The sequence below is a fragment of the Juglans microcarpa x Juglans regia genome, chromosome 2D (genome assembly GCF_004785595.1).
Source record: "Juglans microcarpa x Juglans regia isolate MS1-56 chromosome 2D, Jm3101_v1.0, whole genome shotgun sequence".
Taxonomy (NCBI): Eukaryota; Viridiplantae; Streptophyta; class Magnoliopsida; order Fagales; family Juglandaceae; genus Juglans; species Juglans microcarpa x Juglans regia.
The window spans coordinates 3,707,049-3,721,865 of NC_054596.1; the positions used below are offsets into that span (position 1 = coordinate 3,707,049).

At 35.7% G+C, this 14,817-nt stretch overlaps 3 protein-coding genes across 4 annotated transcripts; 1 reads left to right on the forward strand and 2 right to left on the reverse strand.

The window, feature by feature from the left end:
* Positions 1-256: 256 nt before the first annotated feature.
* LOC121249172 (pentatricopeptide repeat-containing protein At4g21065-like) lies at positions 257-2,570 on the reverse strand. The gene has a single exon (XM_041147878.1). The coding sequence runs from the start codon at positions 2,370-2,372 to the stop codon at positions 495-497; it is 1,878 nt and encodes a 625-aa protein (XP_041003812.1). The 5' UTR covers positions 2,373-2,570; the 3' UTR covers positions 257-494.
* A 58-nt stretch (positions 2,571-2,628) lies between these two features.
* LOC121250913 (putative pentatricopeptide repeat-containing protein At3g01580) lies at positions 2,629-5,097 on the reverse strand. The gene has a single exon (XM_041150160.1). It carries the CDS (start codon positions 4,920-4,922, stop codon positions 2,814-2,816), a length of 2,109 nt encoding a protein of 702 aa, XP_041006094.1. The 5' UTR covers positions 4,923-5,097; the 3' UTR covers positions 2,629-2,813.
* A 5,274-nt stretch (positions 5,098-10,371) lies between these two features.
* LOC121250543 (putative glucose-6-phosphate 1-epimerase) lies at positions 10,372-14,023 on the forward strand. Of its 2 annotated transcripts, none has more exons than XM_041149676.1 (9): positions 10,372-10,733; positions 10,834-10,981; positions 11,720-11,794; positions 12,307-12,363; positions 12,450-12,607; positions 12,738-12,869; positions 13,090-13,192; positions 13,333-13,432; positions 13,526-14,023. In XM_041149676.1, exons 2-9 carry the CDS (start codon positions 10,904-10,906, stop codon positions 13,741-13,743), a joined length of 921 nt encoding a protein of 306 aa, XP_041005610.1. In that variant the 5' UTR covers positions 10,372-10,733; positions 10,834-10,903; the 3' UTR covers positions 13,744-14,023. The 2 variants fall into 2 exon arrangements, with proteins under 2 accessions (XP_041005610.1, XP_041005611.1); XM_041149677.1 differs by having other exon boundaries at positions 10,374-10,495.
* Positions 14,024-14,817: the final 794 nt, after the last annotated feature.

The following is a 14,817-nucleotide window of genomic DNA, read 5'->3' on the forward strand; positions in this document are numbered from 1 at the left end:
ATACAAAGGAGCCTGAAATGAGCCATTGGGATGATCCTAACTTCTTTGTGCATGGACGTACGTGTAGGAAAATAGAATTCTGGTGTCAGTGTGTTTTATGTGATCCTGGTCTGTTAGTCAGTTGTTTTAGGATCTTTTCGTTGAATGTTTGTCCCGTATGAGTAAGTTAAGGTGTCGCTTTGAATGTTCCTTTTTGTACGGTTCTCTTCGTGCGTGCATCTCCAACTGTTTTCATCTGCGAGGTGTTTACAGTTAAGTTGCTTTTGTCACGTTTCTTTTGATCCAACAACTTGGTATTCATTATCAAAGACGGTCAATTAAGGACCATAATATATTAATATTGTCGACCAAGAAAAATTTCATGGTGAGAAATTCAAGATAGTTTCCTTGAATCGGGATTTACATCTCTGTGCAAGCTTCTAAGCAACTTAAAGAAACCCGCGTGGCGGACTCAGCTACCTAACAACTAAGCACAACCAGAGATATCCATGTGATTACCAGTAATCTCTACACGAACAAGCTCCATCCTCGAAATGGTGAAACCGATGCATATCCCTTACAATGATGATCCGTTTCACAATCTTTGAAATGAACTTAATTGCATTATGGCAATCTCCACATATCCTAAGATTCTTTGTGACTCGAATTGCAGTCCCTGGGTTGGTGTTAATGAGGGCAAATGAAATAGCCAGCCTCTCGCTGTGGTAAGAAAGTGCCTCCTCTTTTCCTTCCTCTTCGATATCATGAAGGGCAAAATCTGTCAAGGGAACATAACCCAAGCGTTTCATCTTTGCTGCCAGCTCCTCAAGCTTAGATAAAATCCCATCCGACTGAGGATGAGACCGATCTCCTGCACTGAATCTATGAACTCTATCATTTAACTCAATCAAACTAAATCCCTGTATCTTATTGGCTCCGATTCTGGCCATCATATTCCGCACCATCTCGACTTTGTTCCATCGACCTTTAGCAGCATAGATATTAGAGAGTAGAACGTGATAGCCAGACTGTAATGGGTCTAACTGAAAAAGAACATCTGCAACTCTCTCGGCCAAATCAAGATTTCCATATATTCTGCATGCTCCAAGTAAAGATCCCCATATAGTTGCATCAGGTTTCACTGGCATATTCTCTATAAGGTTTTTTGCCTCATCTAGCTGTCCAGCACGGCCAAGAAGATCCACCATACATGAAAAATGATTGAGCTTCGGGGCAATCCAAAACACCTCTTTCATCAATTTGAAATATCTCCTGCCTTCTTCTAGCAATCCTGAATGACCACAAGCTGAAAGAATACAGGTGAACGTCACATGGTTCGGGCTTACTCCTGCTTCTAACATTGCATCAAAAAGATCAATTGCCTTCCTTCCATCCCCATGAATTCCATAGCATGCAATCATCGAACTCCAGCAAACAACATCTTTCCCTGCTGCTTCATTAAACAACCCACGAGCCAAATCCAAACTCCCACACTTGGCATACATATCCATTACAGCTGTCACAACAAGGATATCATTTTCAAACCCAGTTTGTATTGCATAATTATGAAACCATTCGCCTTTCCTTAAAGCTCCCAGACTACCACAAGCTAGAAGAACACTCAAAAGACTTACCCGGTTGGGTTTTACCCCTGAACCACGCATCAAATTAAAAAACTCGAGCGTCTCACTGTTATAACCGTTGTGGGCATACCCAGATATCATGGAAGTCCAACAAACCAAATCCCTCACTGCCATTTTATCAAATACCAACCGTGCAATTTCAACATCCCCACACTTTGCATACATGTCAAGCAAAGCAGCATTAACAAAAAGATCATCGCTGCACCCACAGCAGAGTAAATGCTGGTGAACCAGCTTCCCCAGCTGCAAATTAGACAATCCTGCACAAGATTTAAGCGCGAAAGGGAATGCAAACTTATCCGGTATTAGACCCTCTTGCAACATCTTATTGTACAGTTCCAAGGACCGGCCAAACTGGCCCTCAGTGGCATAGCCCCGTATCATATTATTCCAAAAGTAACTTGATGGGTTGGGTGTAGACTCGAATACAATATTTGCAGTGTCAACGTTATCAAACGAAACATACAAGATGGCAATTTTGATCGATAAATGTTTGTCATGTTGGAGACCAAAAGCAAAGGTCTTTGCATGTGCTTTCTTGACACTGCTCAGGTTGGTGCATTTTTGCAAGGCGGACGAGATACCGAGGGCTATCTGGTTCGTGGTTTTGCTTTGGATGAGCTCCAGTGGTCTTGGAGAGGATGTGGAACTGGAGATGGAAGCGCAGAGGAAGCTGGAGTTCGAAAAACCATTACGAGGAACAACAGTTATGATGCTAAAGCGTTGGAAAGGGTTTAATAGGGCTCTCATTCATTCATAAACGATATTTTCTTTCGCAGAAAGCTACAGAGAAGAAAGTTAGGAAGTATCACATATAACACGAGACGGACCAATTTAAATTAAGACCCGGACAACCATTACCTGGCCCTTGAACCAAGCTAATTTTATGTTTGCAGTGTTCCTGCCAATTTGGTTTTTATGTCAATTTTAACTGTTATGTCACGAATGTGCGAATGAGTTGAGTTCATTATGAATAGTAGTGGATTGAGATGAGTTGAGTTCATTTTGAAAGTAAGAAGCAGGAATTTCAAACCCTAAGACAATTTAAAATCATGGTATAAAAATGGCTAATCCGCCGAATGGTCACATCTGATTATTAGCCTAAGCCCGTCGACAATCAATGGAATCAGCTTGGTGAGTGAAATTGAGATGCCCATAACCCTACATCTCAAGTTTAAATCTTTCGCCACTTCATGTAACATAAACTGTGCCATCAAGAACATAGCCATCCTCTCTCATTATCACCTCCAAATTTCTCATAAAACCATAAATCTGCTCAAAGTCCGGGTGGAATCTGTCATCAGCCACAAATCTACGGACCTCATTCCTTATCTCAACCACACTTTGGCCAAAGATCTTCTTCAGCCCCTTCTCCTTTATTTGAGTTCTAACTTCTGCCGCATCATGCCATCTCTCATCCACAGCATAAATATGTGATAGCAGTATGTAATACCCCACATGACTAGGATCTAACTGCAGAAGATTCTTTGCAGCTATCTCTCCCATCTCAATATTGTGATGGATTCGACAAGCACCCAGAAGGGCTCCCCAAACATGGGGCCCAGCTGGATTTGGCATGTGGTTAATAATGTCCATGGCCTTATCTAACTGTCCCATCCGGCCGAGAAGATCAACCATTATCCCATAATGTTCCGAGTTTGGCTTCAGTTGGTATTCAAGTGACATCCTATTAAATATCTCCATCCCTTCTTTAACCAAACCTGCATGGCTACAAGCAGATAAAATTGAGAGAAGTGTTACATGATTTGGCCTAACTGCCGCACTCTTAACCATCAGATCAAATGTTGCTAACGCTTTTCTGCCTTGCCCATGAGTTCCATAACCTGCAATCATCGCACTCCAAATAACAACATCTTTGTTTATCATCCCATCAAATACTTTTGTCGCACTATTTATGCTACCGCATTTTGAGTACAACTCTATGAGTGAAGCACCTACAAAAATGTTGTTATTAAAGCCACTTGCAATTACATATCCGTGAAGGCAAACAGCTTGCTGGAGAATCCCTGATTCTGAACAAGCTGCCAGAATTTTCACCATAGCAACAGCATCAGGTTGTGTTTCATTGGATAGCATATCACGGAAGAGTTCCATTGACTTGTATGCCATTCCATTGTGAGCATACCCACCTAACAAAGCAGCCCAGGAAACCACATCTTTCTTGGGAACTCGCTTGAATACATCCATTGCTTTGTCAGGCAAGAAGCACTTCATATACATATCAATTAGAGCTGTAGAAACCAAGACGTCCAACTCAAAACCTTTCCAAGCAGCAAGTTCATGGATCTTCTTACCATCTTCTAAATTACAGGCATCTGCACATGCTTGTAAGGCACTGATCAGAGTAACTGAATTTGGTTCGATTCCCCTATCAATCATTTCCTTGAAAAGATCTAATGCCTCAATAGCAACACCATTATGAGCAAAACAAGCGACCATTGAGCTCCATGATATTATATCTTTTTCTGGCATCCTCCTGAACAAATTAACTGCAATTCTGATCGAACCCGTCTTTGCATATAAATTCAATAATGAGTTGACCAAAGACAATTCAGCATCAAAACCCCTTCTAATTACAAAACCATGTACACAACTTCCAAGCTTAAAATTCAATAACTGAGAACAAGCAGAAACCACACTGACAAGCATCACTGAATCAGGATTAACGCACTCCACCATCACCAGTCGAGAGAAAAATGCAATCGCTTCTTCAGGAAAACCATTTTGTTCATAGCCAGAAACCATCGAAGTAAACATAACAACATCCGGTCTAGAAAAGTCCTCGAGTACTCTTAAAGCTTCAGCCAATTGTCCACATTTGGAGTAGAATTCAATCAATGCAGAACCCACAAAGATGTTCATGGCAACCCGAGCATTCTTCTTCGCAAACCCATGAATCAGTTTGCCATATTCAAGCGCCCGCAACCCCGCGCAGGCCTTTAAAGCAATGGGTATTGTGAAATTATCAGGTTTTTCCTCGGTGGAAATTCCATTAGATATCATGCGATGGAAGAGATGCAAAGTCTCCTCCCATCGCTTCTCTCTAGAATAACTCCCGAGTACAGCGTTCCAGAGATGGACGGTTCTGTGGGGCGTTTCGTCGAACAGCTTGCGTACGTGCTGAAGACAGGTATATCTCGAATAGAGGGAGGTGAGTTTGACGGCAAAGAAACTGTCATGGGCAAAGCCGGCTTTGAGAGTCTGAGAGTGCAATTGTGCCACTGAATTGACATTGTTACATACTTCGAACAGCTTCACAAGCAGTTCCCTCCTTCTCATAAACAAAACGAAATAAATTCCGATATGACAAACGTTCACGAACCGGTTTCAGTTGAGAGGAAGCAATGACCCGCTTCCCTCCAGTGTGTACTCCGGTTCTCCCATTGCTCTTAGTCTCTTACTCTATTTGTGCCGCGTTGTACACAAATTAGAGATTAGTGATCGGTATAAAATTATAAATTCTAAAACAGCGGCGCTAGTCTGCCGCATGAGTAGCTTTTTATTTTTTTTTATTCATATTTTTTTATTAATTTAAAATATTTAAAAAAATATTAATACATTGATAGTCATTTCTTTAATTATTAAATAAATAAAAAATATGAAATATTAAAATGATAGAATAAGTTAAGTAGATGAAGTAACATTTTTCATTTTAAAAAATAGATTCTATTAAATAATAATATATTTTTTTATAATTTTTTAAGGGTGACGCAAAACCACATAGAATTTTCAGCTATTAGAATCCTCACCGAATGGTAAAAAAGTATTTTGTTAAGCATTTTAAAAATTTTGCTTAAAAAAATATTTTTTAAGATAATAAAAAATTAAAAATTTATATAAAAATACTTCTTTAATTATTTAAAAAAAAATAACCCAAACGGTGGATTTTATAGGTGAAAGTAGTGTTTTTCATTTTTTAATGTAAAGTCTACTTTTTTATAAATAGATTGTACATGGCTTGTTTATTAGGATTTGTATGAATCATTTTTTTAACTATTTCCATTTTTTGCTCCGTGAAAAGATGTTGATAAGGAAATCTCTATTTTAACCTTACCTACAATTTTAGTTTTTAGAGAAATATTATTAATGAGATATATTTTGAATAATTTTAAGTGTCAATCACTTAACTACATGCATTTAAATTATGCAGATAAAAACTATAATTAATTATTAAAAAATTTAAACTGGAGAACACCATTTTTTTTTATTTGAAGTACGTTTTGTGCAAAAGTCTTTCCTACTTGATAGAAAAAAAAAAATTCGATCATAAATTGATTTTTATATATATATTTGAAAGAGGAAAATTTTAAATTTCAGATTAAAAAATTAAAGATTATACGAATCAGATCACGTACCTTTAACGATTATAAATCGATTTTAATTGAGATTGTAAATTTCGAGGTTTTTCATGAATAAAAATCGAAAAATGATTTAGTTTTTAACCTTTGTTATTGGGAAGTTAATAGAGTGGCGAATGTGTCTAGCTTTGAGTGAGTGGTTTGGTGTCAATTCCGAATGTTTCATAATGCAAGACTGTTAGCTAGGGAGTAGAAATATATACACATCATTATCCACCGTTTAATAATACCAAATCTGAAATTAGGTAAAGCTATAAATCATGATGGACCCTACGGCTAGGATTCTTCGTTTCTCTCTGCATACATTTTCTAGATGAGTGGGACCATCCATGCATTGCAGATTCTTTTTCAACCAATAAAATAACATAGTTTTCAATGGACGATGGAGCTTAAAACAACACACACAACCGTAGAGCATCAATTTTTATACTAACTTTGTTTTTTTTTAAAAAGAAAGAAAAAACCCATCAAAATAATACTGATGATTATGTTCCAACAAAGAAGTATTTTTTTTAAAAAAAAAAAAAAAAAAAACAAGAACGATCAGTTTTGGATAACTAATTTTATGATTTTGATCTTTCCTTAAAACCCATTTAATGATCACTTTTTTTTAAAAAAAAAAAAAAAAAATTTACTTTATTTTGGTTTGGGTTCAAGGAGGATGGATATAGTAAGAATAACTATTTTTATTTAAGGTCTCGTTTAGATAGTGAAAATATTTCATCTCATCTTATTTTATTATTATAATTTTCTTAAATTCTCACACAAAATAAAATAAACAATTCAATTTTTTCAAATATCAAAATAATAATAATATTAAAAAATAATATTCTAACAATATTTTATTCAACTTTTAACTTTCATCTAAAATTATCTCATCTCACCATCTAAATTGCATCAAAGAGAAATATTTTAATTATAAAGAAATCTTACAAAAGTAAATTTATATACTGACATGACATGACTTGATATAAAATAGATTTAACATATTATATAAAATCATATCAATTTGTGAGTTTATATTTTTTTTTTTTTAAAAAAAAAAAGATGGTCATATGTCTGAGGAATATCGTGATAACAGACATGACACATAAATTTACACATAAACAATAAAACACGAGTAGTGATATACTAACAATCCATTTATAATTTATCTACTACTTCCTTATAAAATATAATTTTTTCAAAGTTTAGATTCATCAAATCAAAACCAAAAAGCAAAATCAAATTTTAAAAAATATTATTTTATTCAATAGTAATTTAAGAATAGTAAATTAGTTGCTAGTGTATCATTCATAAAACACCGCTCTTGTATCATTTTACTTGGATTCGATCCTTTGTGAGTTTACGTTATTTTCTATATAAAGATATAATTGATTGAGTAAACAATGGCCACCGACTTTTGTCTTTATTACTATAGGTAGTGGGTAACAGGCAAAAAGCCTATTCCTCAGGACCTCAGGTCAGTATTCTTTTTTGGAGTCATTTTCCAATTCAAGGTTACAAAGACCGAAAGCGGAAGGATTGCTGAAGGATCACGTTACATTCTTTTTTTTTTTTTTTCTTTTTTTCCTTCGTGCCGACGATGCTCCGCGTCAGATCAAAGCCGACTTGCAAAGTTTAAGTACATGCCAAAAACTCAAAAGCATTTTGCAAGAAAATAGACTCCTGCTGGCCATGGAAAGTCTTCTTTCTTTCTATTATTCATCACTACTTGATCTGAGTCCTTGGTTTTTAGCCAAACTTTGTTTGCTTGTGTCATGTGTTTTGGTCATGTTTGGGGTGTTCTTGGTTTTCTCTTATGGTCCTATTATATATAAATCCCATTGGCCAAAAGGCTCTTTAGTCTTTGGCCTCTCGTTTATGTATCTTTCATTTTCATTTCACAGCAAGTTTCAGGTCAGAGTTTGTCTTGAGTTGTAAATCATGGAAGAGTGAGATTTCTCATGTAACTGTCATGTAGATGGTGTGTGTGATCAGTTTCATATATATATATGTGTGTGTGTGTGTGTGTCCAATTTCATGTTTGAAAGAGATTTTAATTTTCCTAATAAGCTAGTTTACAATGCAAATTGCACACAATTCTCGTACCAATATTAAGTTGATTTTGAAGAGGGACACATCGTTCATAATGGCATTACTTTATACGGATGGTAGTTTATGGATAATCTTTAAAATGAATCCGTTAGATTTTATTAAGGAATGAGATACGGGTTAGATCATGCTCACAAGATATTATTGAATATTTACCCAAAGGTTTAAATAATTGATTTAATAATAATGTTGTGTTATATTTAAATACGTAGATTTTGTAACAAGTTGTAGACATCCAATGTCCTTAAAGTTAAAGAGTACTTAGACAGTTAATTAGAATTGTTTAAACTTTTTGGACTAATTTTAAGATCTAGAGAGATAAATAGATATATATATATATATATATATATATATATACACACACACACACGAAGTTGATCTTATAACAATTATTATTTTTGTAAGGGGAATTGTCATGATTCATTTATTAGAGAAATTTACATCCATGACCGGATACATTATGAGATGTCTCTATATCAAACATGACATCATAAACCAAAATAAGTTATTTGGAGCTCCACCAGTACACTATTTATTTTTGTGACTGGTCTAGTCTTCATTATTGCCGATATTCGTTATAGACAAACATCCAAAATATAACACGCTCTGCCTAAACAAAGACTTAACCTCTACAAACAAAAATGTTAGAGAGACAATTTTATTTTTTAATTAACAATAAGGAAACCAAGAAGGAAATCAATAAGATAGATGCGAAAAATAACAAATTACAGTTTGGACCAACTTCGATAGACTTCAAAATTTGTGAGGACCCACGAAGGCAACACACTTGTCTCTTTTCAGTCACAAAAGTCATATTTGAAATGTCTGGTGGTAGCAAGTTCGATAATCTAGTGTGTGTGTCGAGAAAAGCTGTCGGAAGGAGTGTCGTGTGAGGATCACGCATGATAATTTTTGCAAAACAATCACTTTCTTCCGAACTATTTTCAATCTGTAAATTTGCTTGTGTCGCGCGTATTTTTCGGGAGTTGTCGAAAAGCTATAGATCTATTTTTTTCGACCTTGAAGAAAGCAAAATAAAACTAAATAAAAGAAATATTGATAGATAAAATGTGTGAATGGAAGAAAGAGAAAAAGATAGGGAAGAGGAAGAGGAAGCTGAGAACTCATCCCCTCCGGCAAAAATCAAATCTAAAATCTTTAATTTTTTTATAACATTTTTATTATTGCTCGTGAGAATCTGTCGATTCATATTAAATGCATAATAAATACAACAAGACTCATATACTTATGTAATTTGATTTTCTTGAAATTAAAGTTTTAAACTTTAGATAAAATTGTAGATCATCTTCATCCGCTGATCATTTTCTTTTAAGATTCCGTTTTATTCATATCGTGGAAATGAATAACAAGAAGCCAAAAAAAAAAAAAAATGAATGGTCCAGATCTGCCGTATAAATTACAAATTTACAAGTGCGACAAAGCTAGGAAAGAAACAATAGCAAAATGTTCGAGTAATCAAGTTCATGAAATCCATATTCTTAATGGACGTTCCCAACACCGTTCTGTTTCACGGTCTAGAATATTAAAACGCCATCGACATTTTTTATTTTAGGTGTTCAAAAAATGAGAACCGTTGGTTCGAGTGTTCCTTAGAAAATTTGCATTTTATTTGTAGCATGGCTGTGTTCGCCTCAACTTGGGAGGTTCTGATCACCTGAAGTCACTTTCATAATAATCACCACAAGTCCAGACCATTACTGGTTTCGTTTTCTTCATAAGCAACGATTCATAGGGAAATAAAATACAATTTATTTTGAAAAAACATAGGAATCATTTTCATTGGTTTTAAGTTGTGAAATCGTCAGTTATTTTAAAAGTTTAAGTTAATAGGAAAAAATAAATTTTTATTATTTATTTTACATCTTAATATTCTTATTCACGTGTGGGTCAGACACTCCTTCAATGGGTGACTCAACACTTAAAATATAATTAGATGAGATAGAGTGTAGAGTCAAGATTCAAACTCAAGATTTTTATTCTGATATCATGTAAAATTATTACTTATTTCAAAAATTTAAGTTAATAAAAAAATTTAAATTTTTATTATTTATTTTATATCTTAACAGAAATTTAATTATTTCTATTTTATAAAAAATAAAAAAATCTGCATATCTCGTAACTACAAATATCATTTATCTTTATCAAACTTGCCGTCAATTCAATGGGGACCCATCCGAACAAGGTGGACGCGAATACAGGGGAACTTGCTTAGTTGAAAGAGACAACGACCAGAGCATCCAATGACAAAGTATCGAATAGAATAGTTGCGTTCTCTTTCCTCTGGATATCCTCTTCAAACATGTCTTTTCCCCTTCCTTAAATTATATACAATCTATGTGTTATATTATGGACTTGTCACAAACTTGGAGTTGTTGAATGGTTATTCTTCTCCTTCAAACTCGAAGCCGATAACATTTCTTAATCTGCATACAAAATACTATATAGTATTAAGCGTAAGCTTGCTTGTTTCTTTCTCCTCCATACTTATCTTCTTATTTGTTCATTTCTGGTTCACTACGTTGTTTTATCTCTCTCTCTCTGTGTCTCCTTTTCTCCTTGATTTGTTCTCAAATTTGATAGTTTCCTTTTATTTTTTTCCTGACTCGAGCACTCGGAGGTAAAAGTTTGATAAAGTTGTTTGCTTTCTTTCGAACCTGTTTGATTTTTTTGTTTGATATGTTGTGGATGAGAAAGTGTGTTGCTTGGTTTGTGTGCAGCTGGAGTGGAGGAAAGGAAAAGCTAACCCATTTGTGAGTAGCATACGGGCGAGTGTTGCAGCCGAGGCCGATGTCACCGAATATAGTTTATGATGCCAATGGGTTGCCCCGGATTAGACTGACTGAGCCAAACGGGTCGTCGGCAGAGGTTGGTTTAAGTGTCTATATTTTGGGTTGAATTACTATGAAACTGACAAGATGAAGAATAGCATAATACGTGGGACGCAAAATGATGAGTGATCTAGTTGGAACAGTGGTAGTATTCATGTTCTCTGTGTATTATGTACTTTTCAGATCGGTTAGTTGTAAAACAAGCAATTTGTGATCCAACGTTGATGGATAGTAATTATATTTTTGTGGTTTGGTTGGATGAATTGCAGTATACAGCAAAAATGATGGCAAACAAAAAAAGTTATTCTAACATAACTCAGAGAGCGTATTGTTTCAGAACCCTTAAAATCCCGTGGACATTGGGGAAAACATGGTCATTTTCCGGCAAACTGGGTTGGATAAATTCGAAGTCGGCATCATTAAAGAAATGATTTGACAATCACTGTGTCATGAGGAATAGCTTTGTTGAAAGAAATCCTTCTAAAAGTTTTTAGGAATTGTCCCTTTAGAATTAGATGGGGATGTATAATTCTTTTTTATTTCTTTTTCTAGCGGATGCATAATTCATTATATGAAGTCAGTACTCAACGTGGCGAACTCTAGAATTAGAAAGGTCTAACTGCATCCATAATTGCAAGGTTTGGTGATGATACAATCTGTAGCACTTGAATGATCAAGGAAATTAAAGAGTCAATGTACTTCTGATGCATATCAAGCACTTTATGTCACCGTAATTTTTTCAGTTTTCCTATCTTTTACAATTAGCCATGTTCAGGTGCTTTTGTATGGAGGGCAGGTCGTATCTTGGAAGAATGAACGAAGAGAAGAACTGCTTTTTATGGGAAGCAAGGTAAAGAAACTTAATCTTGCATGTTTAACTTGAGATATGCACTGTTTCGATTTAAGAACCATGGTTATGTTTGATGCTCGAATGGATAATGATTAGCAAAATGGTCAAGTGTAAATAAACCATGGCTAATGGATGAACAAAGATTGCAGTCCCACTAAATATTAAAAAATTTTACTGCTAGTGTACAAACTTCTACGCAACTCCGTTAACAATGAGGGAAAACAAATGCAGACTCTAATTGTGTGAGCACGCAGCACAATCTTAGTAGTAGGAAGAAATGGTACATAGAAGCTAAATTTTTTCATTGTTCTATATGATCGCCTGGTATACTTTCAACTCCATACTATTTTTCTTATTTTTTATTTAAGAAAATATTAGAATTGTCAAGAAAATCATGCACTTGTCATTGAATACAATTCCCCTTGCTTGTGTCATTTCCTTTCACTAGAGCAACAGTTCAAAGCAGTCATCTTTTTCCTCATATTCTTATGCTGTTTTTTCCCATTCTGCAGGCTATATGGAAACCACCTAAAGCCATAAGGGGAGGTATACCTGTCTGCTTTCCACAGGTCCGTTAGTAGGAAACTAGCAGAAACTTGTTGCTTTTTCTTTTTCTTTAAAATCAGGCATTCTTAACTGCTATTGCCTGTTGTAGTTTGGAAATCTTGGTTCGCTTGAGCAGCATGGATTTGCAAGGAACAAAATGTGGTCTCTGGATAGTGACCCTTCACCTTTGCCTCCAGCTAAGAATCAGTCATCAGTGGATCTGATATTGAAATCCACAGAAGAGGACCTAAAGACCTGGCCGCGTAGGTATGCTCTTAAATTATGTTAACACTTTTTTGGTTGGTGAATTATAAGGCACTTGATCAGGTATGACAGATGTGGAAGCGGATAGCCACTTGTCTAAAACCTTTGAATCTTGTATGGTGGTTTTCTACAGCTTCGAGTTGCGGCTTCGTATTTCTCTCAGTGCAGGAAAGCTAATTTTGATACCTCGGGTGAGAAATACAGATAACAAGACCCTCAGTTTTATGTTTGCTCTGCGCAACTACTTATCTGTATCAGATATCAGGTGAGCCTAGTAAATGTAGAAGCTTCAAGTCTTGAATGCAATGTAGTTTTTATTTGTGGAGTTGGGGGTAGCGTGCACAAGGGGTGTTATAATTTGTATGCAATAATTATATCCAGGTTTATAGGACCTTGGTAGATCCCTTCTTAATAGTCGAGTTTGGAAAAAAATACTTCATTGTTATCCTGTTCAGTGGCATTGCATGATGCTGTTTTATTTGCAGTGAAGTGCGTGTTGAGGGCTTGGAGACGCTGGACTACTTTGATAATCTGATGCGCAGAGAAAGGTTCACAGAGCAGGCAGATGCTATTACCTTTGATGGCGAGGTACGCACCTTTCTTAGTCTTCTTTTCCATTATTTCTGGATTTGAATCTGTTGTCTATAACTAAATTTCACCTATGTAAAGTTGTAAACAAACACACCTGTACAGTTGATCTCTAACGATAATTGGTCGTTCCCTTGTAGATCGATAGAGTTTATCTGACTAGCCCAGCAAAGATTGCTATCATAGACCATGAGAAGAAAAGAACCGTTGTACTGCGGAAGGATGGCATGCCAGATTCAGGTTTATATTTCACATTATTGTTATATCTCATCATTATTCAATACGTAAAAATTATTTTCCTTATGGTGATCTTGAAAATGTTGTGGTGAGAAGGTGTATGGAATCCTTGGGACAAAAAGGCGAAGGCTCTCCCAGATTTGAGAGATGAGGATTACAAAACCATGTTGTGTGTGGATTCTGCAGCTATCGAAAATTCAATTGTCTTGAAACCCTTTGAAGAATGGACAGGCTATCAAGAACTATCTACTGTGTCGTCAAGTTATTGCAGTGGGCAGTTAGACCCTCGGAAGGTTCTTCAAGGCATTCATTGACCCTATATGGTAGTAAATGGAGTTTTTTATATGATCAGATGTCTTAGTTTCTGTTCAATAAAAGTGGACTTACTTGTCCAATATAATCTTGATTGTGGTAATTAGGATTCCCAGACTGTGTAGCATATAGAAATATCATGCCAGGATCGAAATCAAAGTTGAGCAACAAGAACATTTTGTATGTTGCCACTTAGTAATGGGGAGAAATGCCTCTTGGCATGGAAGTGTACAGAAGTGAGATTTATGATGTTGCAGCTAATGGTATCTATTGAGTTTTTTATTGTTTGGATCCAAAAGCTATTTACTAAATAATCGGCCACATTCCATTATGATTAATGGATAACTGTTTCAGCATGAGACTTTAAAAGAGAAAGTAGGGACATTCCAAATTTTTCTTTGTGGTAAGGAAGGCCATGACAACATCACTGTCAGAGTTACCAACTGATACATTTCCTTTGTTTCTGGGGCTTCCCCAATCTTAGATTTTAGGTCTTTCAGTTTCTCATTGTCTGCATTCATCCCTGCAAGTTGAAGGATGATATGGCTTATGACCTCGGTAAATAGCTCTTACTATTGGCAGTTGCTATTCAAAATTAATATTCTGAAGTCGAAATTTATGAATCCTTAATGAGTTGTTTGAGCAAAACATGGGGAAGCAAAATTTTCGGCCCCTTGCAATCTTACTCTTTGGAACTTTGTGATCAGGATGTTAGAATTTTGCATCATTTAGCATGTTATTCTAATGTTTGTGCGAGTTCATGGATTCCACAGTGTCTTTCTCTTTCTTTTGGGCATAATATCTTAAAATATTAGTGCTATAAAAATAAACTCAACGATCTATTTATAAATCCCAGAAGATGGTGGTTCGATACCAAGAAGAATTGGCTGAGCCAAGATGATTAGTGCACGTGGAATGAAATGCATATGGCCTAAGAGCGCTAGACCAGCCTGCCATTCCACCGACGTGAGGGGCCACCCATTACATCACATTTCAAAAACCTCGTCCATCCCTATTAATAACAGGCTCAGTGGAGTGTAAATTTAAATCGAAAAATCTGCTCGGGCCGGTGGTCC